The sequence below is a fragment of the Geotrypetes seraphini genome, chromosome 1, assembly GCF_902459505.1.
Source record: "Geotrypetes seraphini chromosome 1, aGeoSer1.1, whole genome shotgun sequence".
Lineage (NCBI taxonomy): Eukaryota > Metazoa > Chordata > Amphibia > Gymnophiona > Dermophiidae > Geotrypetes > Geotrypetes seraphini.
The window spans coordinates 399,433,400-399,459,464 of record NC_047084.1 but is presented as its reverse complement, the minus strand read 5'-3'; the positions used below and the strand labels follow the sequence as shown (position 1 = coordinate 399,459,464).

The 26,065-nt window shown below is 46.9% G+C and overlaps 1 protein-coding gene across 3 annotated transcripts in view; it reads right to left on the bottom strand.

The window, feature by feature from the left end:
• Positions 1–3,067: 3,067 nt before the first annotated feature.
• CPLX1 (complexin 1) overlaps positions 3,068–26,065 on the bottom strand; it is a 461,866-nt gene continuing 438,868 nt past the window's right edge. For all 3 annotated transcript variants that reach the window (XM_033918021.1, XM_033918011.1, XM_033918031.1), the window contains one exon: positions 3,068–4,337. In XM_033918021.1, coding sequence (XP_033773912.1) covers positions 4,140–4,337 — 198 coding nt within the window. In that variant the 3' untranslated portion in view covers positions 3,068–4,139. The remainder of the gene's footprint in view (positions 4,338–26,065) is intronic.

The window sequence follows — 26,065 nt, the reverse complement described above, 5'->3', positions numbered from 1 at the left end:
CGTAGAGGCGGCGACCAAATTTGTCGAGGGTCTGGCCTTCCCTCCCCGGCGGGACCGCTGCAGACACCCTGGAAGGTTGCGTCCTCTTAAGCGCCGACTCCACCAGGAGCGATTGGTGAGAGAGTTGTGCCTTCTCGAACCCCTTAGGAGGGAGGGTCAGGTATTTCGACTCCATCTTGGATGGCACCACCGTGACCGTAAGAGGGGCTTCCAAATTTCTGAGGAAGGTCTGATGAAGGACCTTATTCAGCGGAAGGCGAGGGGATTCCCGTGGGGGAGCCGGAAGATCCTGCTCCTCCAAAAACTCTTTGGTGTAATGGGAACCTGCCAACAAGTCCACGCCCAAAGCACCCGCCATATCCTGCACAAACCTGGAGAATGACGAAGGTCTGGCAGGCGGAGAAGGGGTCCGAGATCTCCCCGCCGAGCAGAAGGGGGAGGCCTCGGGGGAGTACCTCGGTTCTCTACCCGACCCCGATCCCCATGAGGCTCGTTCCCGGGACCTCGAGGGGGTCGGGGACCGATCATGCCTGAAAAAACCCTTGGGGGAACCCCCTGGGGTACGAGGTATCGAGGCCCGTCCCTTCCTCCCCGGCGAGGAGGCACGGGAACTCTCTCCGACAGGGGAGCGAAAAAGAGAAGGGTTATCCAGGCAGAGCTCCGAGACCTGTAAGGTCTCGCCCCCGAGCGGTGACGAGCGACCGCGCCTCCGAGGCGAGGCACGTGATCGTTTGGCCTTCCTCGGACGGCGCCTCGCCCGAGGCCTGCCCGAAGGCGAGGAGCCTCGCGAGGACCTCGAGGAAGAAGTGGACGAGAGCCTCCGCACTCGGCGCATCCTGTCACGGGGCCGCACGCTACGCTCAGGTTGGATCACCAATGCCGGGTCCGAGGGCAAAGCCGGGGTCGAGGTAGTACGAACCTCGGGAGCCGAAGCCCCAGTACCCGAGACCGAGGTCGCCAACTGCGGGGCAGCCGAGACCGAAGCAGTCGAGGCCGAAGCCTGCTGCAGGTGCTCAATGGCCCCGGACAGCTCCGAGGCGATCAAAGCCCGGAGCAAGTCCTGGAAAGCCGGGATCGTCATCCCAGGCGGTATCACCGAGACTGGTCGATGCTCCTCAGAGGGCGACCTCGGTCTCGAGTATTCCCTCGGGGCAATCGATTTGGACACCTTGGGCTGGGCGGAGGCAGACCCTCCCGCCGTCGAGGAGCCCGAGGATGGCTTCTTGGTCGATCCCGGAGCTGAGGAGGGAAGCGAAGACTTACCCGAGGCCGGCTTGGACGAGGCAACAGGCTTCGATGGGACCGAGGGTCGAGGCGAAGTCGAGGGGCCCGAGGCCGAGGTCGAGGTCAAGGCCGGGGCCGAAGCCGAACTCGAGGCCTTCCCGGTCGGGGAATCAACGGCGAAAAGTTCCGCCATGCGGGCCCTGCGGCGTTTGAGAGCCCTTTTCTGAAAGGTGGCACACCGGGCACAAGAGTCTGTCGGGTGCTGAGGCCCCAAGCACCGCAAACAGCACCGGTGAGGATCTGTAATAGATAAGAGTCGGTCGCACCGACTGCACTTTTTAAATCCCGTCACAGGCCGGGACATGGGCCCAAAAAGCGGCGGGGAACAGACGAGGTCCCATGGCCGCGGCTACCGGGAGCCCCCGGAGCGACGGAGAAAAATAAAACTTTTTTTTTTTTTTTTTCCCGACGATAACTGAACGAATAAAACAAAAGAACAAATATAAACGCAGCGACCGCGTCGAAAACAAGACACAGCCGCGGCGACAGAAGGCAAATTGAAGAGCACAATTTTCCACAGGGCTTCTGGCTCCGCGGATGAAATTGAACTGAGGACCACGAGGTGGGGATGCGCCCTCTAGTGGGCAGGAAGGCTAGCACATGCGTGGTGCAGTGTGCAAACTTGAAACTTCAATCAAGTTTGCTTGAAAAGCTGTCCGCGCTGGGGCTCCGTAGATGACGTCACCCACATGTGAGAATATCATGCCTGCTTGTCCTGGGATAATGTCAATCGCAATCTACCGGTCGATCGCAAAGGCAATGCCGGTAGATCGCAGAGCCAGTGTTCTCTCTAGCATTCCCCCAGTCACTTTCTTACCTTTAAAGTACTGTAATATAGGCAGTCTGCAGAGCGAACGTAGCAAGCTGCCATCAGCCTCTGTAGCATGTTCCCTCTGCTGTGGTCCCGCCCCCGATGTCAGAGTTGGTGTGGGACTGCGACAGAGGGAACGTGCTACAGAAGCCGATGGCAGCCTGCTATGTTCACTCTGTAAGATGCCGTAATTAACTTTCAACTGTGGTAGACCCAGAGGGAAGAATGGAGGTGAGAACTGACCTGACAGTCACTGTGTGCAGGGAAGCACATCAAGGTAAAATTGTGCCCATCGTGAGGACCTCGGCGGGAGGGGGATTGCCTTAGAGACACTAGATCGGAGAGGGGGGAACAGACAAAAGGATCTTGAGGAGGAGTGGGAAAGCAGCCTTGAACCAAAAGGGATGGGGAAGACAAGGCAGATAAGGCAGATCCTGGCCTACTAGAGGGGTTAGAGAGGGGAAACACTCTGAACCGAGGAGAGAGAGATGCCAGGCCTGGGGAGGGGGAAGACAAAGAGAGTGAGAGAGACAAAGACCTGGACCAAAGGTGGAAGGACTCAAAATGTTAGCAGAAGGAAAACAGAGAAAGGGAGAAACCTGAAACAAAGGGGAGGCAGAAGAGAAGGGGGCAGATGATGGACTATGGGAGGTGCAGACAGAAGAGACAGAGGGGGAGAGACCTTGAGGAAGAACAGAGAGATGCAAGATCAGAACAGAGGAGGGAGACATGTTGCCAATAGCGGTGGAGGAGAGAGGAAGAAAAGCTGGACTCCTGGTTGGGGAATGGAACGAGGTCTGGAGGACAGAAGAGGTGCACTCGATATATAAATAAATATATACCCCCTCTTTTACTACGGTGCACTAGCCGATTTAGCGCACGCTAAATGCTATCATGTCCATAAAATATAATGGGTGCATTAGCACTTAGCGCGCACTAAATCGGCTAGTGCACCGTAGTAAAAGAGGGGGTATATGTTTAGTATTTTTATTGTTGGTAGATCATTTTGACTATAAAAATAGCTCGCAAGTCAAAAAAGTGTGGTCACCCTTGATATACAATATATGCTTTAGATTTCCTCTTTTGTTGTTGGCCACTACATGTTAAAAAACCAGCCAATGGAGTATAAGACCCATGCTAGCTGACTAGTATGGATAAGGCCTCTGGTGACAACTAGCACAGGGGTCAGTGCTGTGCACTAGCTGTCCAAACTGCCAGTAGCACAGTAATGAGCATCTGAAGTTTTCTAATGAAGCCTTAACACCCCCCAGTACCCGTACAACACCATACCCCAACCCTGCTCTGTCTTTGACCTCCCACTTCCACTATCAGGACTCACCTGGAAGTTTCCTGGTACTCCAAACAATGAAATGGGAGCAGATATCAAATTAGTGCTGATGACCTCTAGCAATACTCTGGAATAATTATTGCTAGGGTCCATCCATCCATATAAGGAACAGCTCCTGTACACTTAATCAGTTATTTGTTTATTCCATACCCGGGACACTATCCAATTGGCTTTCTTCATGATGGCTATAGTGCTGTTACCTGTTTTTTTGTTAAATACTAGACTTTAACATATTTACAATTTTGGAATTTTCATATTTTTTTATTCAGATTGACAAAGTTAAGAAAACAGTACTGGAAACTTACATTTTGACAAAGTTCACATGCGAAATAATCTCTTATTCATGTGGATTATGAACTTCTACTGTAGATCATTTTATGTTTTCTTGATGATATGAAATGGCATAGACCAGGAAAATTATTAAGCAAATGTACAAAAAAATGAGGTGGTTCTTTTTCTTTTCTCATACTGCATACAGAATAATTGCTTTAATTAGAATACTATGGCTTATAATATATGTGAGACTGCAGAGAGTAATATTCAACATTTATTGACATCTACTGTATGTGACTATGTACAAAATGAATAAATGAAAATTGGAAGGAGTATTATGTAGCAAGAACATAATTTCCCTTATTATAAGAATTCCATTGCTTTGACCTTCATGGCTGAAACAGTCTAAAAATATTTGATAATTTACTTTTTGAACATGTCTTGAAGAGGACCAGGAAGATATTTAATGACTGTGTCTAGGATGCTCTCTTCTTCCTCCTCCTCTTCATCTCCACAGCCTGCTGGTATGGCCTTCTTTGGACGTGTCAAACTTCCCTCAGACACTGCTTCCATTGCAGCCTGAGCCTCAGCTTCCTTTTCTTCTTTTTTCTTTATCCCATACTGTGGAAAATAAATAACATGAATATCATTTTAAAAACAAGGGAAGAACTGTGCCTTGAGCTTATCAGTGTCCACCATCCCCCTAAAACTAGAATTCTTCATTGGCTCCATTTTCTCCAGTTATGGTTTTCCTTGATTGCATACATTAAACTCTAATTTTCATTATTCTAATAAAAATGGGATTACAGGTTTGTATGTTTCAGTAATTAACCAGTTTAATAGTAAGAAAAAGGTAAAAGCATTTTATAGAAAGGAAACATTATCCATGATTAAATCTAAAGAAGTCAATGGTAAAGTATGGCTCCTTGCTATGTACTGGCACAAAATGAACTGGGGAACTAAAGAATGAATTATAAAAAAATAACTAAAATACCTTCTATGAGAAATGGCTCTACTACAAAGATATTTCTTACATTTTAATTAATTATATGCTTTTCATTATAACATCAAAGTTAGTTGGCTTATACTGTATTTGAAGTTCAACTACAGAAAAAGAGGAACCTGTGGCTGTGCTGCATACCGATTGTGTATAAAGGCTACAATGGGAAGGAGGAGGGGGAGAGACCTTAAATTGTAAAAATGGACCATCTTAGATTTCTTTTATTCTTGTTACCACATGTGAGGAAGAAGGATTCCACTTTGTGCGCACCTGGACAACGTTCTGGGGGAAGAGCAAGCTATACAGGAAGGATGGATTCCACCTCAGTGGAAACGGAACAAGGCTATTTGCAAGCAACACAAAGCAAGAAATTGAGAAGTTTTTAAACCAGGAAGAAGGGGAAAGCCGACCAAGAGTCAATGGTTCGGGAAACGGTATACCCAGAGGATACCATGCAAAGATTGCGGGGAAGATTCACTGGATCATAGGCAAGATAGAAATCCTGACGGATCGAAAGGGACACAAGAGGGAAGAAAATGCAAGAAAGTAGCAGGCCGCAAACTCGAGTGTATGTACACGAACGCAAGGAGCCTAAGGAATAAGATAGAGGAATTGGAAGCTAAGGCACAAAAAGATAACCTTGACATCATCGGCATCACGGAAACATGGTGGAATGAGGAAAACGTTTGGGACACTGTGCTACTGGGATTCAAGCTATACTACAGAGACAGAGTAGGACAAAAAGGTGGGGGTATTGAGTCTACCAGACAGAACATGCCGGAAACGAAAAATAAGGTAGAGTCTCTATGGGCCAAAATACTGGGAACAAATAGAACGGAAACGAAGATTGGCATCTACTACCGACCCCCAGGGCAGTCCGAGGAAACTGATGGAGAAATGACCGACGAGATTAAACACAACTGCAAGGGAGGCAACACACACTGAACTTCTGAAAAGGGAATTACGAAGGGATGAGAATCATGGTGGGGAAGAAGATTAAGAAGAGGATAAGCACTGTAAAAACGCTAGAGCAAGCATGGTCCCTTTTTAAGGACATAGTCACAGAGGCACAAAATCTATATATACCACATATCAAGAAGGGATCCAAGAGGAAAAAGGACAAGGAACCAGCCTGGCTCACTGTAGCGGTGAAGGAAGCGATCAGAGACAAGAAGACTTCATTTAAGGAATGGAAAAGGTCAAAAACGGACCAAAACTGGAAAAAGCACAAACAACATCAAAGCAGGTAAGAGGGGCCAAAAGAGACTACGAGGAAAAATTAACCAATGAAGCAAAAAACTTCAAACTGTTCTTTCGCTATATTAAGGGGAAATGACCCGTGAAGGAAGCGGGGCTGTTGGATGACCATGGAATAAAGGGAGTACTAAAGGAGGACAAAGCCATCGCCGACAAACTGAACACATTTTTTGCATCTGTATTTACCGAAGAGGATATAAATAATATACCAGAAGCCGACAAGAAGACGGGAAACTAACAAAATACTTCTGCTCAGTCTTTACCTGCGAGGCGCCAGGGGTCCGGTCCACAATTGCAAGCAAGGCATAGCTCAGATGACCCATTCTGGAATTTCGAGTTTACACCCAGCAGCGTCTACTGCGAACTATCAAGACTCAAAGTGAACAAAGCCATGGGACCGGACAATCTACACCCCAGGGTGCTTAGAGAGCTGTGTGATGTCCTGGCGGAGCCATTGTCTGTGCTCTTCAATCTTTCCTTGAAGGCGGGAAGAGTCCCCTTGGACTGGAAAACAGCCAATGTAATCCCACTCCACAAAAAAGGGCTGCAGGACAGAGGCTGAGAATTACAGACCGGTGAGTCTCACATCCATAGTGAGTAAACTCATGGAAACACTAATTAAGCATAAATTAGATACGATCCTGGATGAGAAGAATCTACGGGATCCCCGCCAACATGGATTTACCAAGGGCAAGTCCTGCCAATCCAATCTAATTAGTTTCTTTGACTGGATAACAAGGAAACTGGATGTGGGTGAGTCCCTAGACGTCGTTTACTTGGACTTTAGTAAAGCTTTTGATAGCGTTCCGCACCGCAGACTATTGAACAAGATGAAATCAATGGGACTGGGAGAGACATTAACTACATGGGTCGGTGATTGGCTAAACGGTAGACTTCAGAGAGTGGTGGTGAATGGTGCCCCTTCAAAAACATCAGAGGTGATCAGTGGAGTGCCTCAGGGCTCGGTCTTGGGCCCGATCCTCTTCAACATATTTGTGGGAAATCTGACTCAGGGGCTTCAGGGTAAAATCACATTATTCGCCGATGACGTCAAACTATGCAACATAGTAAGTGAGAACACTTTACCAGACAGTATGACGCAGGACCTACTTCTATTGGAACACTGGTCCTCGACTTGGCAGCTAAACTTCAATGCTAGAAAATGTAAGGTCATGCACCTCGGCAGCAGGAATCCATGCAAAACTTACACACTAAATGATGAAACCTTAGTTAGGACCAAGGCGGAACGTGATTTGGGGGTGATCATTAGCGAAGACATGAAGACTGCCAATCAAGTGGAGAAGGCTTCATCAAAGGCAAGACAAATGATGGGTTGTATCCGAAGAAGCTTTATCAGCCGGAAGCCCGAAGTTATAATGCCGTTGTACAGATCCATGGTGAGGCCTCAATCTGGAATATTTGTGTACAATTCTGGAGGCCACATTACCAAAAAGATGTGCTGAGAGTTGAGTCGGTTCAAAGAATGGCCACCAGGATGGTGGGTGGTATGAAGAAAGGCTGAATAAATTGCAACTATATTCACTCGAAGAACGTAGAGAGAGAGGAGACATGATAGAGACATTTAAATATATCACCGGCCGTATTGAGGTGGAGGATGATATCTTCTTTTTTAAAGGTCCCTCGGCCACAAGAGGACATCTGCTGAAAATCAGGGGTGGGAAATTTCATGGCGACACCAGGAAGTTCTTCTTCACCGAAAGGGTGGTCGATCGTTGGAATGAACTTCCACTTCAGGTGATTCAGGCCAGCAGCATGCCGGATTTTAAAAGGAAATGGGATACACATGTGGGATCTCTATGGGGTTAAATTCAAGGGGGTAGGGTTGTTGGAGTGGGCAGACTTGATGGGCTGTGGCCCTTTTCTGCCGTCATCTTCTATGTTTCTATGTTTCTATGTATGCAGGCAGATTGATAGGCTTAAAAATGATAAATCCCCGGGACCGGATGGCATCCATCCGAGGTTAATCAAGGAACTGAAAGGGGTTATAGCTTTAACTAATAGCCAATCCGTCGATCAAATCAGGAAGGATTCCAGAAGACTGGAAAGTGGCGAATGTTACACTGATCTTCAAGAAAGATTCGAGGAGGGATCCGGGAAACTACAGACCAATGAGTCTGACCTCGGTACTGGGAAAAATGGTAGAGGTGCATCATTGATCACCTTGACATACACAATCAGATGAGGACCAGCCAGTATGGCTTCAGCAAAGGAAGATCTTGCTTGACAAACTTACTGCACTTCTTCGAGGGAGTAAACAGGCAGATAGACAAGTTGACATTGGATTTTCAGAAGGTATTCGACAAGGTCCCACATGAACAACTACTTTGAAAAATTGCGAGCCATAGATATACTCATATGGATTAAAAACTGGTTGGCAGATAGGAAGGGGGATTCCAGAAATTTGTGGGGAAGGCTCAGGGAATTCATTTTCTCCCCATTCGTTATGTCACTGATTTCATTCCGGGCAGGGAAAGGGGCACATTTACTTGCTTTGCATGCAGGGGACTTCAGTCAATTTTTGGAGGGAGATACTATTAAATCATTTCCGGAAGTTCAAGCTCAGTTTCAGTTGGAACAGGGAGATCTTTATCCCTACTTATGCAGGCGAGGGTGGCTGCACCTCAGGCTTTACATTGTTCTAAGTTTGAACTGATGTTAGGAGCCCCGGTACGTCGGAGGTATATCTCTACCCTATATCATTTGTTACAGGTAGACAAGCAACAGAGGATCTCATATATGAAGGCCTGGGAGAGGGACCTTGGGATCACTTACTCTGGGGAGAAATGGGAACAGATAGCCCTGTGCATTCACCATGTTGCAGTGGCGCCATAGTTGGTAAAAAATGCTATAAAGCTCTTGGTGCGGTGACATATCACACTTGCAGTGTATACCTCATATATGGATACGTGTTGGAGAGGGTGTGGACTTCTAGGTACATTTTTTCATATGTGGTGGGGGTGCCCCAGGATTCTTGGGTATTGGGAGCAGGTATTTGGGTATGTGGGGAATCTTCTCCAATGCAAGGTGGGAGTGTGAGCTAAAACGGCATTATTGGGGGATCTCAGGAGGGATGGCAGATTCACAAGATAAACTGGCATGATTGGCATTCATAGCAGCCAGGTTGGTTTTTGGGTTACCATTGGAAGAGCCCTACGGTGCCCACTTTGATGGTGATGCGGGAGAAATTGGGTTAGGTATATGAGAAATAGGTTACAGGGACAGCAGGCAGCTATTCTCACATATGGGTGACGTCATCGACGGAGACCGGATGCGGACGCCTCACAAGCAGACTTGCTTGAAGAAACTTAGAAGTTTCGAGTCGCCCGCACCGCTCATGCGCAAGTGCCTTCTCCGCCACAGCGTAGGGTGTGTCTCCTCAGTTCAGATAGCTAGCAGAGAGCCAACCAGGGGAGGTGGGTGGGTTGAGAGAATAGCTGCCTGCTGTCCCTGGATAACACCTGTTATGGTAAGTAACTGTGCTTTATCCCAGGACAAGCAGGCAGGTATTCTCACATATGGGTGACCTCCAAGCTAACCAGAATGAGATGGTGAGAGTGTTGGCAATTTAGGAGAATAAATTTGTAATACTGTTTGGCCAAACTGTCCCATCCCGTCAGGAGAAAGTATCCAGACAATAGTGAGAAGTGAAAGGTATGAACCGAGGACCAAGTAGCAGCTCTACAAATTTCCTCAATAGGTGTAGATCTGAGGAAAGCTACTGAAGCTGCCATAGCTCTGACTTTATGGGCTGTGACTTTACTTTGAAGGGATAATCCAGCCTGGGCATAGCAGAATGAGATACAAGCCGCCATCCAGTTGGAGATGGTATGCTTAGAAATAGGATGTCCCAACATATTTGGATCGAAGGAGACAAAAAGTTGAGGGAGCAGTTCTGTGTGATTTGGTACGTTCCAAATAAAGGCCAAAGCACGTTTACAGTCCAGAGTATGAAGAGCAACTTCTCCAGGATGAGAATGAGGTTTTGGAAAAAAACACTGGAAGAATAATGGATTGGTTGAGATGAAATTCCGAGAGACCACTTTAGGGAAGAATTTAGGATGAGTACGAAGAACCACTTTGTCATGATGGAACACTTGTGACAAACCTAGTCCGTTTCGGGTTTTGGCCAAAACAAACCCAAAATCCGTACCGGGTTTTGCCCCAGGGAGCAGGAGTATTCACAGTGCACAGATGCAGAGAGCTGATCAGGTGACCTGCCAATTGATTGATGAAGCTGACTTCTGCTCTGATTCTGACATGGAGGTAGAAGAGACAGGGCAGGATAAGATTAAGAGAAAGAGCTCCACTCCATGCAGACCTGCCACTGTCATAAAGCTTATTCAGTTTGAACAGCCTGTTAAAATCAGGACTAGGGAGAAACCTGCCTGTAATAGCAGGAAGCAAGCTTTCTCAGAGGGGGAGTGGTTATCCACAGGATATAACGAGGCTTCTGAGAACAGGAAGGGGGCCACACGGGGAGAGAAGCAGAGGGGTAGAATGGGAAGCTGAGAGGAGGCAGTCTCTCACAGACTGTCCTATGCTTGAGGCAGACGAGTTACCTCCTGTCTGGGACACTGGAGTACAGCCAGAAGGAGAAGCCATGGAGGTGCAGGAAAGCTGTTTTAGGAGCTGACACTCTGCCACAACACCCATGGAAAAACACAGTAAGCCTGAGATTGGGATTTGATTCTTTATGCTGTCAGCTTGGTTCTTTCCTGTTGGAAGCCAGTGCAGAAGCTCTCCTGGGAAGCCACATTTTGAGGCTTTCGTAAAGTAGGGATGTATGTGTTTCCTGACAAACCTTTTTGAATGTATTTCTTGTATGGTGATTCAGCTAGGAAATCTTGTTGGTCCCTGCACAGCTGTGCCTGATGCTACAGCAACGTTTAGAGGGAAACGTTTGTCGATTTTGAACTCTGAATAATGCTGTGATTCTTTTGTGTTCTGGACTGTTTGATAAAAGCATTACTTACCTGAATATTACTGCACTGGTGAAGAGGACTGTATTTCTTGACTGATTAAAGTCTAGAAGCAGGGGGACTGTACACAAGGCAGTGCTGACCAAATTCAACTGCCTGATTATTTTATTTGAACCTTTTTGATTTCATGCAATATCAGTTCATCTTGAACTACAAGGCTGTTGCCTGTATTTTGCTTATTCAACCAGTGTTGAAATAAAAGTTTATTTTTGTTTTGCCATTTCTGACTAAGATTCATTTTTACCTTGCATGCTTATAAGTTTGAGAATGTGCCTATTTTAAAGACCTGAAGGATCCCTTAGTGGAAAGGGACATGCCGGGTTTAAGCTTTGGTCACGTTCCAAGGTGCTCGCTGCGTCTTACAGGAGCCCGGGTTGTGACACACTGTGAACGGTGGATCAGCAACTAAAGCTTGCAGCTCACTAACTCTTCGAGCAGAAGTGAGGGCTATGAGAAACACCACTTTCCAAGTGAGATACTTCAGATGAGCCATATCAATTGGTTCAAATGGAGGCTTCATGAGTTGAGAAAGGACAATATTGAGGTTCTAAACCACAGGAGGCGGTTTGAGAGGTTTGACATTGAAAAGTCCTTTCATGAATCTGGAAACCACCGGATGAGCAGAGAGGGGTTTCCCTTCAATAGGCTGATGGAAAGCCGCAATTGCACTGAGATGGACTCGGATAGATGTAGACTTGAGTCCAGAATTGGATAAGTGCAAAAGGTAGTCCAAAACAGAAGATAAGGAGGAATGTTGAGGCTCCTTATGATGAGAAAAACACCACATAGAAAATCTAGTCCATTTTTGGTGATAGCACTGACTAATAGTAGGCTTCCTAGAAGCCTCTAAAATGTCTCTTACAGATTGAGAAAACTGAAGAGGAGTTATGTTGAGAGGTACCAAGCTATCAGGTGTAGAGACTGCAGGTTGGGATGAAGCAGAGATCCTTGACTCTGTGTAAGCAAAGAAGGAAAAACTGGAAAAACGGCTCCCTGCTGCTGAGTTGAAGTAGAAGGGAGTACCAAGGTTGTCTGGGCCACCGAGGAGCAATTAGAATCATGGTGGCATGATCGTTCTTCAACTTGACCAGAGTCTTGAGAATGAGAGGGAATGGAGGAAATGCATAGAGGAAGAGATTCGTCCATTCCAGAAGAAAAGCATCTGCCTCGAGGCGATGAGGAGAGTATATCCTGGAGCAGAACTGAGGCAGTTTGTAGTTGTGGGGAGCTGCAAAGAGGTCTATCTGAGGCGTTCCCACTGTGAAAAAATGTGATGAAAAGGCGAGGAATGGAGTATCCATTCGTGAGGTTGCAGTAGACGACTCAAGTTGTCCGCCAAGCAATTCTTCGCCCCTTGAATGTAGACAGCTTTGAGGAAGGTGTTGTGGCGGATTGCCCAGTCCCAAACCTTCAGAGCTTCTTGACAAAGGGAGGCAGACCCCGTCCCTCCCTGTTTATTGATTTAATACATGGCGACTTGGTTGTCCGTCCGAATGAGGACTACTTGGTCGTGAAGCAGATGTTGAAAAGCATGGAGAGCTTTGAGGATCACTCTGAGTTCCAACAGATTGATATGACACTGAAGATCCGTACTGATCCATAGGCCTTGAGTACGGAGACCATCGAGATGAGCACCTCAAGCGTAGGTCGAAGAGTCTGTAGTGGGGACCTTCTGATGGGGGGCGGTTGAAAAAGCAAGACTCTGGAAAGATTGGAAGAGAGCATCCACCAACGGAGAGACTTCTTCAATGAAGGAGTGACTGAGATGTGTTGAGAAGGAGGGTTGCAAACTTGGGTCCATTGAGATGCCAGAGTCCACTGAGGAATTCTGAGGTGAAGTCTGGCAAAAGGATTCACATGTACTGTGGAGGCCATGTGACCCAGAAGTACCATCATGTGTCTCACAGAAATGGAAGAGTGGGAAGACACTGTATGACAGAGTTGAAGAAGAGCTTCCAGACATTGTTGTGGAAGGAATGCTCTGAGTTGGATAGTGTCCAGAACAGCTCCAATGAACTGTAGATTCTGTGAGGGCTGAAGTTGAGATTTGTGAAAGTTGATTTCGAATCCCAGACTTTGTAGGAACCAGGTAGTCTGTTGGGTCGTTACAATAACCCCTTGAGATGTGGAATCTTTTATGAGCCAGTCGTCTAGGTAGGGAAATGGGAAGAGAAATGCTGCTGCACCCAATTAGAGGTGGAGGGGGAAGAGAAATGATGCTGCTGTTGTACCCAATGGGGAAGGGGGAAGAGAAATGTTGCTGCACCCAATTGGGGGGGGGGGAGAGGTAAGAGACATGCTGCTGCACCCAATTATGGGGAAGGGGGAATAGAAATGCTGCTGCTGTACCCAATTGGGGGTGGAGAGAAATGCTAATGCTGCTGTACTCAATGGGGAGAGAGGAAGAGAAATGCTGCTGCACCCAATTTGGGGGGAAGGGAAGAGAAATGCTGCTGCACCCAATTTGGGGGGAGGAGGAGGGGGAAGATACATGCTGCTGCACCCAATTGGGGGGAGGGCAAAAAAAATGCTGCACCCAATTATGGGGGAGGGGGAAGAGAAATGCTGCTGCACTCAATTGGGGAGAGAGAGGGAAGGAGGGAGAAGGAAGACCAGGAAGAGGAGAGGAAAGAGATGCCAAGACCAAGGGAGGAAGGGAAAGGAGGTGGAGAGAGAGAGATGTGAAGGCATGGGGGGTAACAGGGCCAGATTAAAGGATAGGCCCAGTATGCATGGGCCTAGGGCCAGAAATGGTTAGGGGGACCCGCCAGTGCTGTGCTTTGGGGCCTCACCCTTGCTGGATTTGCCGGCAGCAGCAGCATCATCGTCATCATCCCGGGCACCCAACCTGACCCGACCCTCCTATCTCTCCCTCATTCCCTCCCTCCCTCCCATCGCGAGACTAAACAGCACCACATCACTCTAAGCAGGCTGCTTCGCAGCTTTCTCCTGCCAGTGATTCCCTCTGGTGCATCACTGATGATGTCATCAGTGACATGCCAGAGCGAATCACCGGCAGGAGAAAGCTGCGAAGCAGCCTGTTTAGAGTGAAGCGGTGCTGTGTAGAGTCTTGCGATGGGAGGGTGGGAGAGATAGGATGGTCGGGTTAGGGGGAGGGGAGAGTAGCAGTTTGCCCTGGGTGCTCGGCCTGGCATCATGAACTTCTTCGACTAGCAACAGCATTTACAATTCACTGCTATTGCCGGCTTCAGGCCGCGTCCTGCCTACTTCCTGTTTCCATGAAGGCAGGACCTGACAGAGAAGGCCCGAAGCCGGCAACATCAGCGAATTGTGAATGCTGTTGATGCCTGAAGAAGTTCATGACGCTAGGCCTTGGGTGAAAGAAAGAGGAAAGGGAGCAGAGGGGGAAATACTTGCTGCACCCAACTGGAGGGAGAAAGATGAGGGAGGGAATGAAAGGAGATGCCAGGGCTTGGAGGGAAGGGAGGAAGAGATGCTAGGGCATGGGAGGGAAGGAGGAAGGTATGCCAGACCAAGGGAAAAGGAAGGAGGAGATGTCAGAGCATGGAGGGGAGGGAGAGATGGAAGAAAAGGAAAGGAGAGAAATGCCAGAGAATCAGGGAAGGGAAGATACCAGACTGTGGGGTGCGAAGGAAAGAAAGGAGGAGAGATGCCAGAGCATAGGGGACAGGGGTGGTGACAGAGAGAGAAAAATGGAGAAGTGGCAGAGCTGAAATCAATCACGTACAAAAGAGAGAAGGGGCACAGGATAGATAGTTTATTGAAGGAGTATAAAAAGAGGGAAGATGCCATATGGAACAGGGAGAGGGCGGACAGTGGATGGAAGGGACTGATGCTGCATGGAAGACAGAGAGCGGACAGATGCTGGCTAGAAAGAAGAGAGTGAAGACAAGATGATTAAAAGCAGACACGAGAAAAGGTAGAAAAAATATTTTTTGTTGCTTTTGAATAAAATAGTATTGTAGTTGTATTGAAAAATCTTTTATAAGCAGAAAATAAGGTAATATTTTTATTGGACTCATTTTAATACATTTTTTACTAACTTTTAGAGACCAAAACCCCATTTCTCAGGTCAGGACAGTATAATATAACAGCAGTATACTATATTGACCTGAAGAAGGAGGCTAGGGCCTCTGAAAGTTAATTGAAAAATGGATTAGTCCAATAAAATGGTATATTATTTTCAATTTTTGTTCGATTTCTATTTGTTAATTTGTAAAGTGGTGATTGTCAGTATTTTCAAATTTACATCTGCTATATTTATATTTTGCAGAGTATTAGGGGGTTTACTGTGGTGTTTTACTGTATGCAGTTTGGCTTCTTGGCAGTTCACTTTAACTTTATCAACATATTTCTATTTTTAGTTTGTGATTACTTATTCTGGGTAAGGGTGTATCTGTGTTCTTTCTGTGTGTATGAAAGACATGGTTTTCTGTTAGCGTTGACTAGCCTTGTTTGGCAAAATGCTTCGGGCATGGTTCTTGGGAGCACCTTTAATAAACCTGATTTGAATCTCTTTATTTTCTGCCGATCTTTTGTTTCGTGTTGGATTCTTTGGTGGACTGCTTGCCTTGTTTCGTTACAAGTTAACATATTTGGAGTGGAATGTACTAGAGGAGATACAGGTTTGGTTGTTTTATCCATACATAGGGGTTACAGTTGGTTGACATAAAGTGAGGCAGTTGAGAGGCGTTGTAAACTTGGTTAGTAATATAGACTTATATTTTGGATAGTTTTACAATATATTTGAACACTTATATACATATGGAAAGAGTTCAGAGTTAAAGTCCTAGATAAGTAGGTGGGAAGGGAAGGAAGGGGGATTTGTTCAGAGATGTTTGGAGGTTGCATAGAAGAAAAACTGTGCACTGGTATGCTAATCTTTGTTTTGAATTTTAAAAAAAGAAATAGAAGTGAATAAGAAAACAGATAAATGGGGCGGAGTATGGGTGGGATATGGGCAGGGCAGGGGGTGGGCAGGGGGCCCCAGTATATTTGTGTGCCTAGGGGCCCTCGAAGAATTAATCCTGCCCTGGGGGTAAGGAGACAGATGCCAGACCAGGTGAAAGGAAGGAGGGAGAGAAAGGAAGGAGAAGAGATGCCAGATGATGGAGTGGGAGGGGGAGATGGAAGCCAGGGCATGGGGGAGGGAAGGGAAACTAAGGAGACATAAAATGCCAGACCAGAGGGAAAGGAAGGAGAGGAGGTGCCAAAGCAAGGAGAGAGATGCCAGGGCATGGGGGGAGGGAAGGGAAGGAAAGGAGGAGAGAGAGATGCCAGAGCATAGAGGAGGCGGAGACAAAAAATGGAGAGGGGGTGAAGCTGAAATGAATCATGTACAAAGGAGAGAAAGTGCACAGGATGTACAGTTTATTGAAGGGACATAGAAAGAGGGAAGATGCCATATGGAAGAGAGAGAGAGAAGGCGGATACTGGATGGAAAGGGCAGAGAGGGTGGACAGTGGATGCAAGGGGCAGAGAGGGTGGACAGATGTTGCATGGAAGGGAGAGAGGACAAACGCTGAATAGAAAGAAGAGAGCAAAAAGAAGATGATTAAAGCAGAAACGACAAAAAGTAGAAAAAAATGTTTGTTGCTTTATGTAGAATCAAGTAGTATTGTAACTGTATTGATTAAAGTTTATCAATAGGAAATGGAAATAAGGCAATTTTTTGGGACTAAACCCCTTTCCTCAGTTCAGGACAGGATACCATAACAACAGTATACTGTACTGTCTTGAAGAAAGCTTTAGCCTCTGAAAGCTAATTACTACTAATTGAAAAATGGATTAGTTCAATAAAATGGGATTTTCTTATTTCTCATTATCTGTTTTATTTCTATTTGTTAATTTGTAAAGTGGTGATTGTTTTGTAGCAATTTTTTCAAATTTACATCTACTGTCTTTATATCTTGCACAGTATTAGGGGACATGTCGCTGTTTCTGTGGTGTTAACTTTTATCTACATATTTATATTTTTAGTTTGTGATTATTCCATATTGGGCAAGGGTGTATCTGTGTTCTGTATGAAAAGGACATGATTTTCTGTTAGCATCAACTGTGCAGGATCTGGCTTGTTTAGTTTAACAATGTATGTGTTGGTGTTTTAGTGTTCACTGCAGTGTTTAAGATGCTGCCTTTTCCTAGGTGCACCCTTGTTGTGTGACTTGTGGATTATTACTAAAAATAACGTTTTTATATAGAGGAAAGGGGGTTGTTAAAAAATGATCAGCACTGGCTGTCATATATACTAGGTACGCCACTGGACTTAATGACCCTATTCTAACTTTACTGTTGATTTAAGTGGTGTTGTTCCCCCCTCCCCCCCGGCAGTATAAAGAATTAAAGTTGTATTAATATCAAGCAGCTTTTAAATGACATTATAAGCAAATATATATAAAATATTTTTAGTACATTGCTAATTATTACCTGCATCTTTACCTAAACTGTTTTGCCCTAGCTCTCACTTTGATCTTTATCTGCTACTTTGCTGTAGTGTAATCACACAGGTCTCCTTCAAGGCTCTCCATAAATTATGTGGAAGAGAGGTCTTGAAGTGGGGATCGCATCTATTTCATATCCTCAGTGAGACCTCAGGAAGGAACCTAGTGATCAAAACATTATTAGAGGTGCTGTAGAGCCATTTCTTGTATGACTGAATGAGCTATATTTATCTTTTTTTTGTTAGTTGTTTAAATTCATGCAGAAATAAATGGCTTACCGTATTTCCCTTTTTTAAACCTCTATACCATTTGAAAGAGGGCAAATATCTAATTATTCCCTTCTGGAATTGGATATTTCTTAAATTTAGTAAAAATATTCTGGTACAAGTGTCAAACCTTAAAAAGGAAGTCATATTGAGCATTGGAAAATAATAATAATAATAAAAAATAATAATAAGTTTCTCTGTCTTTTTCTTTTCCTTTTCTAAGCAGTTCCAGATACTCTGGATCCTTTTCATTAATCTAGTTCTATTCAAACGATTGTAGATACAAATATTTGATACATGATTTTTATTATGATTCTATGTGTTTGAGCTGCTTTCTGTTTATATTTCTTATAATATTCAATAAAATTATTGAACTAAAAAAAAAAAAAAAAAAAAGGGAAAATACTGGACACAATGCTAAGAGCTGAACTATGATATAAAATTTAGAAAACATATGACAGAAGACCCTTCTGTCTTCTGGCACCATAGGGTGGTAGACTTGTGGTTAGATGAGATGACAGTGGGAAGACCATTTAGCCCAGATAGATTTCCATACTCAAGTTTCAAGTTTATTAATTTTTTTTTTACAAATAAAAGCTTTTATTGAGATAAACACCAAGCACAAAATACACATGAAAAATGCAGCAACAAGTTCACAGAGATCAATACACTGCAAGCAATAAAACAACAGAAGTGTTGCCAAGAAGTAAAACACATGTGCAATCCCAGTACACAAACAATAGCAAACTACAATACCCACCAGAACACATCCCAAACCCCCCCTCCCCCCAGGGATGAAACACAATACCTACAACATCCAGAAAGGTCGAGAACCATCCAACTCCATACAAAGTAAAGAATGGAAAGGGAATAGTAATATGGTTATAGGGTCTCCCCAATCCAAGATCCCCCAGTCCAACCCCAACCTCAACTCAAAACCCCCTTCCCCCTACCACGAATCCCCACAGAAACTGAAAATCTACGCCAAATATGGGCATAGCCATGTAATTTGCCATGCCGTAAAGCTGTCAAGTGATAAAGAAGTTGCAAGGTAAGTAAACGCTGTTCTACCATTTCCCATGTGGGAGGGAGCACTTGATTCCACATGGAGGCTAACGCCAACCTGGCAGCAGTGAATGCCAACTTACAAAACAAATAGTCTCCCCCAGCTAGGTCTAACTGGTGCCAACATAATAGGGCATGTCGCCAATCCACCGGAATCTGGAAATCAAGGATCTGGGACACCCTAGAGAAGACCCCAGTCCAAAACCCACGCACCCGCCCACACTGCCACCACATATGTAGGTAGGTACCCACCTTTCCACAAACCCTCCAGCAAAGAACACTCGCACCCCCCTGCCAGCGAGCCACAGCCTGAGGAGTATAGTACCAACGGAAAAGGATTTTATATCCATTCTCAATCAGCAAGGCAGCCATACCTGCCGAGGAAACCTCCCTCCATATATCTTCCCAAGTTTCCCAGGAAATAGCAGAACCCCAATCACCCTCCCAGGCCATCATATATGGATGCGGGGGCCCCCGGCAACTAAGGCACCTATATATACCAGAGAGAGCTCCCTTCCGGAGTACTGGTCCCAACATCAGCTCAAAAGGAGTCCTACCACCCTCCAAATCCCCCAAAAGACCCGAGGTCCGGATATAATGAACAACTTGTAAGTAAGGGAACAAATCCCGGATCCCAAAGCCAAACTTGCCCCTGAGCTCTGCAAATGGTCGAATACGGCCCAAAACCGGATCCCACAATTGGCCCACACATACCAAGCCTCGAGACTCCCATGCAGCAAACACTCCCTCACCTCTCCCCGGTAAAAAATCCGGATTATGTCTCAACGGGGTATACCAGGAATAGCGTCTGCCCAACAATAGACCCCCTCGGGTCTGATTCCACACCCTCAAAGAGGTGCCAACCGAAGACAACTCACCCACAGGCCGCACTCTACCAGGCAACCATGGCCAATGTAACAATGGCACCCCGTCAGTTAAACTTTGCTCTATCTCCACCCATGGTTTCGGTACCTGCGTCTGCTATTCTAAAAGGGCACGCAACTGAGCCGCCTGATAATATTTGACCACATTGGGAACCCCCAGCCCCCATCACACCTCCCCATACACATAATCTTCCTGCTCACTCGAGGTCTCCGACCGGCCCAAATAAAATCAAATATATGCCTTTGAACCCCCTCCAACGCACTCCTGCTCACCCAGAGCGGCAACACCTGAAATAAAAACAAAAGACGAGGCAAGATCATCATCTTCACAATTTCCACCATACCCAACCATGAGAAATACTGATCTTTCCAACTAACCAAATCCTGGCGAATGCGAATGGAAGAGCAGAGGAAAATTAAGATCATAAAGATCCACTCCCGGCGGTCCAAAGTAAACCCCGAGATAACGGAGGGAATGCTGAACCCACCTAAACGAAAACCGGTCCCGGAGGTAAGACACTCTGTCCGGAGGCAAGTTAATATTGAGAAGCTCAGATTTCCCCACATTAACACGAAACCCCGACACCTTACCAAAAGCATCCAATTCTCGTAATATGGCAGGCAAAGAACTCTCAGGGTCCTCTACCGTAAACAAAAGATCATCCGCGAACAAAACCAACTTATATTCCCCTCCCGGCACGGTAACCCCCCTGATATCCTGATTCATCCGCACCCGCTGCGCCAGGGGCTCAACCGTCAAAGCAAAGAGGAGCGGGGAGAGAGGACACCCCTGACGAGTCCCCCTTGCTAAAGAAAAAGTCTCCGAATAACCCCCATTCACCTTAATACAACCAAGAGGACTAGTATAAAGAACCCGAATCCAGTCCTGCATGCCCCAGACCCACTGAATCCAAGACCCGAAACAAAAAAGGCCAGGAGACCCTATCAAAGGCCTTCCCAGCGTCAATAGAGAGAAATACTGTTTCCCTCCCACCCCCCCTAGCCTGTTCAAACAAATTATAGACCCGGCGAGTATTATCCCCCACCTGCCTACCCACCACAAAACCCGACTGATCGGGCTGAATCAGCCGGGGTATCCAGCTCATCAATCGATCCGCCAAAATCCGCGTGAAGATCTTAGTGTCAACCCCCAACAGCGAGATCGGCCTATAAGAAGCACACTGGAGGGGATCCTTCCCCTCCTTAGCCAACACCGTAATACCCGCCAATCGCATAAAGAAGGGAAGGGCACTATTCTCTTGCAAAGAATTAAGAAAGCGCAACAAAGGAGGCAACAATATATCCTGAAAGCGTTTATAGTACCGAACAGTAAAGCCATCTAGCCCAGGCGATTTACCAAGCTTCATAGAGCGCAGCGCTCCCCGCGCCTCAACCAGAGTGAGGGGACGGTCTAACCGCGCCACATCATCCTGCACAATCTTGGGTAGCACCGCCGAAGTTAAATAATCATCCAGGTCCTGCACGGACCCAGAAGCCTCTGGTGTATAGAGATGGGAGTAAAACTCCACAAAGCGTGCACGAATAGCATCCTCTTTCTGCAACAAATCTCCCGAAGCCGCCTGAAGCGATAGAATCTGATTGCGCGTCTGCCGTCCCTTCAAACGATGGGCCACCAGTCGACTAGCTTTATTGGAAAATTCAAAATATTTCTGTTGTAGGAGCTGCAAATTAAGTTGCAAACGCTCTAAGTCTAAAGCTTGTAGATCCCGGCGCGCTTGAAACAATCGCCCCCGCAGCTCCATATCCCAGGGGCTACGCTTATGTAAGCTCTCCAACCTGCCAATCAGAATCAGCAAAGCCGCCGCATCTTCCCTTCGTTTACGTTGCCGGGCAGAAGCCAGAGCAATCAATCTGCCCCTAAGGGTAGCCTTTAACCCCTCCCAAACCGCTTCCAGCGACGCTCCGCACTCCTCATTCACCTCCAAATATTCATGCATCCACCCCTCAATCCGGGCTCCCACCACCGGGTCATCGAGGAGACTATCATTGAAGCGCCAGAATTTCCGTCCCGACCCACCCCCTTCCCCCGAAAACCGTACCCAAACAGGAGCATGATCCGACCACGTAAGCGATTCAATCCCCACTGACTCCACTCGACGAATCAAGCCCCGCTCCACAAAGACATAATCGATTCTGGAGTAAGAGGAATGTATCCTGGAAAAGTAAGTATAGTCTTTAACCGACAGATGCATCCACCGCCAACAATCCACCACATTAAGGGTAGTCAATGCCTCCCTCAATAGTTTGCGATCCTTCTTCCCATATCGATCCGCCCTCCCTGAATTATCCAACTGAGGGGTCACAGTAAGATTGAAATCCCCACCCAGAACCAGGGCACCCCCCTTAAACTTAAGAATGCGAGGCACCATCTCACGAAAGAAGGTCCCCTGGCTTTCGTTAGGGGCATAGATATTAACCAGGGAGTACAAAACCCCCTCAATCAAAGCCTCCATCATTATATATCTACCCTGAGGGTCCCGTACTACCCTACTCACCTCACCCTTACGAATAAGAATGCCCACTCCACCCCTCTTTGAAGTACCCACCCGGGAAGCCCAGTAAGCCTGGGGGAACCTAGAATCTTTAACCAGGGATTCATGGGACTGAAGTAGATGAGTTTCTTGGACAAAACAGACATCAGCCCGCAGGCGAAGCAGTTCTCTATAAAAAGCCCGCCTCTTGGGGGAATTAAGACCCCGGATGTTATAAGAGACCAACCTAAACCCCTCCATAATCTAAATAATACAAAAACAATGCAAACCCGACCCCTCCATACTCGTCCCCATATCCCCAGCTCCCCACCACCTCCCCACCTCCCCCAAAGTGAGAGTCCACAGATCTCCCACCAACATACAAGGAAATGAACCATCCCCATGGCCCCTTACACAAACCCCACATCCAAATACTAACTGTCCACACAGTACTCAGAACAATCCCCAAGAGCAACCTCTTCCAACCCAACAAACCCCCCCAGACAACAATTCTCACTCCCCCCCAACACTGCATTGCACCCCAACATAGCACAGAAACAACCTCCCGGCCCCCCCTCCCCCCACACCCCAGAAACCAGACCATGGGCAGCCCCCACAAGACTCCCACCCAGGACTCGAGACCCAGGATAACATCTTCAAGGGGGAAGCCCAAAAACACCCCACATAAGTGTGAAGGGTACAGAAGAAACAAAAATGAAACAAACACAGTCAATCAATCCTCAGGAAGGGCCTCTCGATGATGAAGCAGCCGCTCGAGGAGGGAGTCCACCCCCTCGACCTCCTCGTCCGCTTCTGGATCCATTCTCCACTCTCTGCCATCGGGAGGAGGCGGGAGTCCCCCCTCGGTTGGACACCGCTCCCAAAGCAGGAACAGCCTCCTCCGGAATCTCGATACCCGCTTGTTGTAGCAGACCATGTGCCTCCCGAGCGGTGGTAACTTTAGTGTGAACTCCATTGATGGGAATGACCACCCCAAAAGGATAAGTCTAGCGGTAGCGCAGATTGCTGCACTGCAGAGCTTTAGTCACTTCCCTGAATGCCCGGCGTTTCTGGAGCGTGCCTGCAGCTAGGTCCTGATAGAACTCCAACCGATGACCTTCCCACGTAACCGTGCCCAACTCCCGGGCTCTACGGAAGATCTGCTCCTTTAGCACAAAGCTCTGAAGGCAGAGCACATCCTTGGGTTGATCAGTGGTCCGGGGTCCCAGAGCTCGGTGTGCACGCTCAAGACCCAGCTCCAGTTTATCATCCTGTAAGAGCCAGCGAAGCAGCTTAATAGTAGTAGCACGAACATCTTTATATTCTGGCAGATCCGGTAGGCCCCGCACCCTCAAGTTATTACGCCGGGTGCGATTCTCCAGGTCCTCGACCTTATCCATGAGGAGCTGGTAGTCAGCAGAAGCAGTTTCCAGAGACCTTTGCACTCCAGTCATATTTTCTTCACAACTATCCAGCCGCATCTCCACTACCTCCACCCGCGTGCCAACCTCCACCAAGTCAGTGCGCAGCTCCTGCACCGCTTCCCGGACTTGGACCGCCATTGCCGAAATTTCAGTTTTTACCTCAGTAATCCATCGCTGCATGTCCGCTTTCGTAAGCGGATCCGGCGAGGCACAGTCCTGCCCGGTTTCAGCCACCATATCAGCAACTGCCGCTATGGCTCCACACAAGCTCGCCGCCTCTCCGCTGCTGGTTTCCTGGCCTGCGCCGCCACGTGCAGCCCGGCCCAGCGCCTGTTCCATCGTGCGCTGGCCGAGTTTGTCTCCGGGCACTTTTTTGCGCGTTGCCATAGGGTCCCCCGTCCCCTCGCACGTCTCTCCACCACCCAGGAAGGAAAAAATTGCACCGGTTACACAGCGTTAAACAGTTAGATCGCCGGGCCCGAACGGAGTTCTCCGCTCAAGCTCCCATCCGCGGCGATGACGTCACTTCCTCTTCTCAAGTTTATTAATTTTAATGCATCTAGCCGGTTTACAATGCTAAAAAAATTAAATTAAAGTTAAAAAAATATATATAATAATTATAAGTGGGGGAAAGGTGAACATTAAAAGACAATTTACAAATACAAACTTGGACTTGAAGGTAAAGAGGGGAAGGGGGAGTCGATAAATACATCATTAAAAAAATAAAAGAACAGGGAAGAGGATATGACATCAGGAGGGGGGTCGTTTTTTAAAAGCGGTTGATGTTAAGTTTTACTAGCTGTTGGAGAGGAAGTATTTAAGGGCTGTGATATGCATCTTGAAATAAGAAAGTTTTTAGTTTAGTCTTAAATTTGTTGTGGAAAATTTTGAGGCGGAGTTGAAGTGGCATAGTGTTCCATAAAGTAGAGCAACTACGGAGAAGTTAGTTTTCCTGGTGTAGTAGAATTCTTTGATGGAAGGGATGGTCAATAGATTCTGATCTGCTGATCTAAAGTGTCCGAGAAAGGCAAAGAGGAATGATGAGTTTTATCGAGAAAAGATGGAAGACGGGAAAGTTTGATTTTAAAAGACCAGCATTAAGATTTTATAAGTGATACGGTGTGTAGTGGGTAGCCAATGGGCTTCTTTCAGAAGAGGAGTAACATGATCATATTTCCCTACTCACACTCAGCTGTAGTCACAACCACAAGGACACATTTTCAACCTAGCAAATGGCTATGCAGACAATTCAACAGCCAGTACAGGTTTCACCATGCATGCTCCCATTGGGGAGTGTCTCATCTAATCACCCAGTGCAAATCAGCAGTCACAACAATAGCATCCTTACCGCCAGCAGGAATTCCCTAGAGCAGTCACCAATTAATCTCAGGGCCATGTTGCCATGGTTAGCGAGATACATAGAAACATAGAAGATGACGGCAGTTAAGGGCCATAGCCCATCAGGTCTGCCCACTCTACTGACCCACCCCCAAGTCTACTATCTTATGGATCCCACACCTGATGGCAGGTTTCCTTAGCTTAACCCTCTAAGGGATCCCACATGGGCATCCCATTTGCTCTTAAATTCTTGCACGCTGTTTGCCTTGACAACCGTCACCGGGAGCTCGTTCCAAGGATCGACCACTCTCTCGGTGAAGAAATATTTCCTAGTGTCGCCATGAAATTTCCTGCTCCTGAGTTTGAGCGGATGCCCTCTTGTGGCCGAGGGTCCCTTGAGAAAGAGAATCTCTTCTTCCATCTCGATACAGCCAGTGATATACTTAAACGTCTCGATCATGTCTCCTCTCTCCCTACGTTCCTCGAGTGAGTAGAGCTGCAAAGTTTTCAGCCTTTCCTCATACGTGAGATCCTTGAGCCCCGAGACCATCCTGGTGGCCATCCGTTACACCGCCTCTATTCTCAGCACATCTTTTCGGTAGTGTGGCCTCCAGAATTGCACACAGTATTCCAAATGAGGTCTCACCATGGTTCTGTACAATGGCATTATGACTTCAGGCTTCCTGCTGACGAAACTCCTGCAGATGCAGCCTAACAACTGTCTTGCCTTAGATGAAGCCTTCTCCACATGATCAGCAGTTTTCATGTCTGCGCTGATGATCACTCCCAAGTCTCGTTCTGCTGAAGTTCTAGCTATGATCTCACCATTTAAGGTGTAGGTTCTGCACGGATTTCTGCTGCCGAGGTGCATGATCTTGCATTTTTTAGCGTTGAAGCCCAGCTGCCATGTCGAGAACCAAAGCTCCAACAAATGTAGATCCTGCGTCATACTGTTGGGTGAATAGCCGTCGCTCACTATATTGCATAGTTTGGCGTCGTCCGCGAATAACGTTATCTTACCTTGAAGCCCCTGAGTTAGGTCCCCTATGAATATGTTGAAAAGGAGCGGGCCCAAGACTGAGCCCTGCGGTACTCCACTGGTCACCTCCGATGTTTTAGAGAGGGTTCCATTAACCACCACCCTCTGAAGTCTGCCACTCAGCCAGTCATTGACCCATGTAGTTAGTGTTTCTCCCAACTC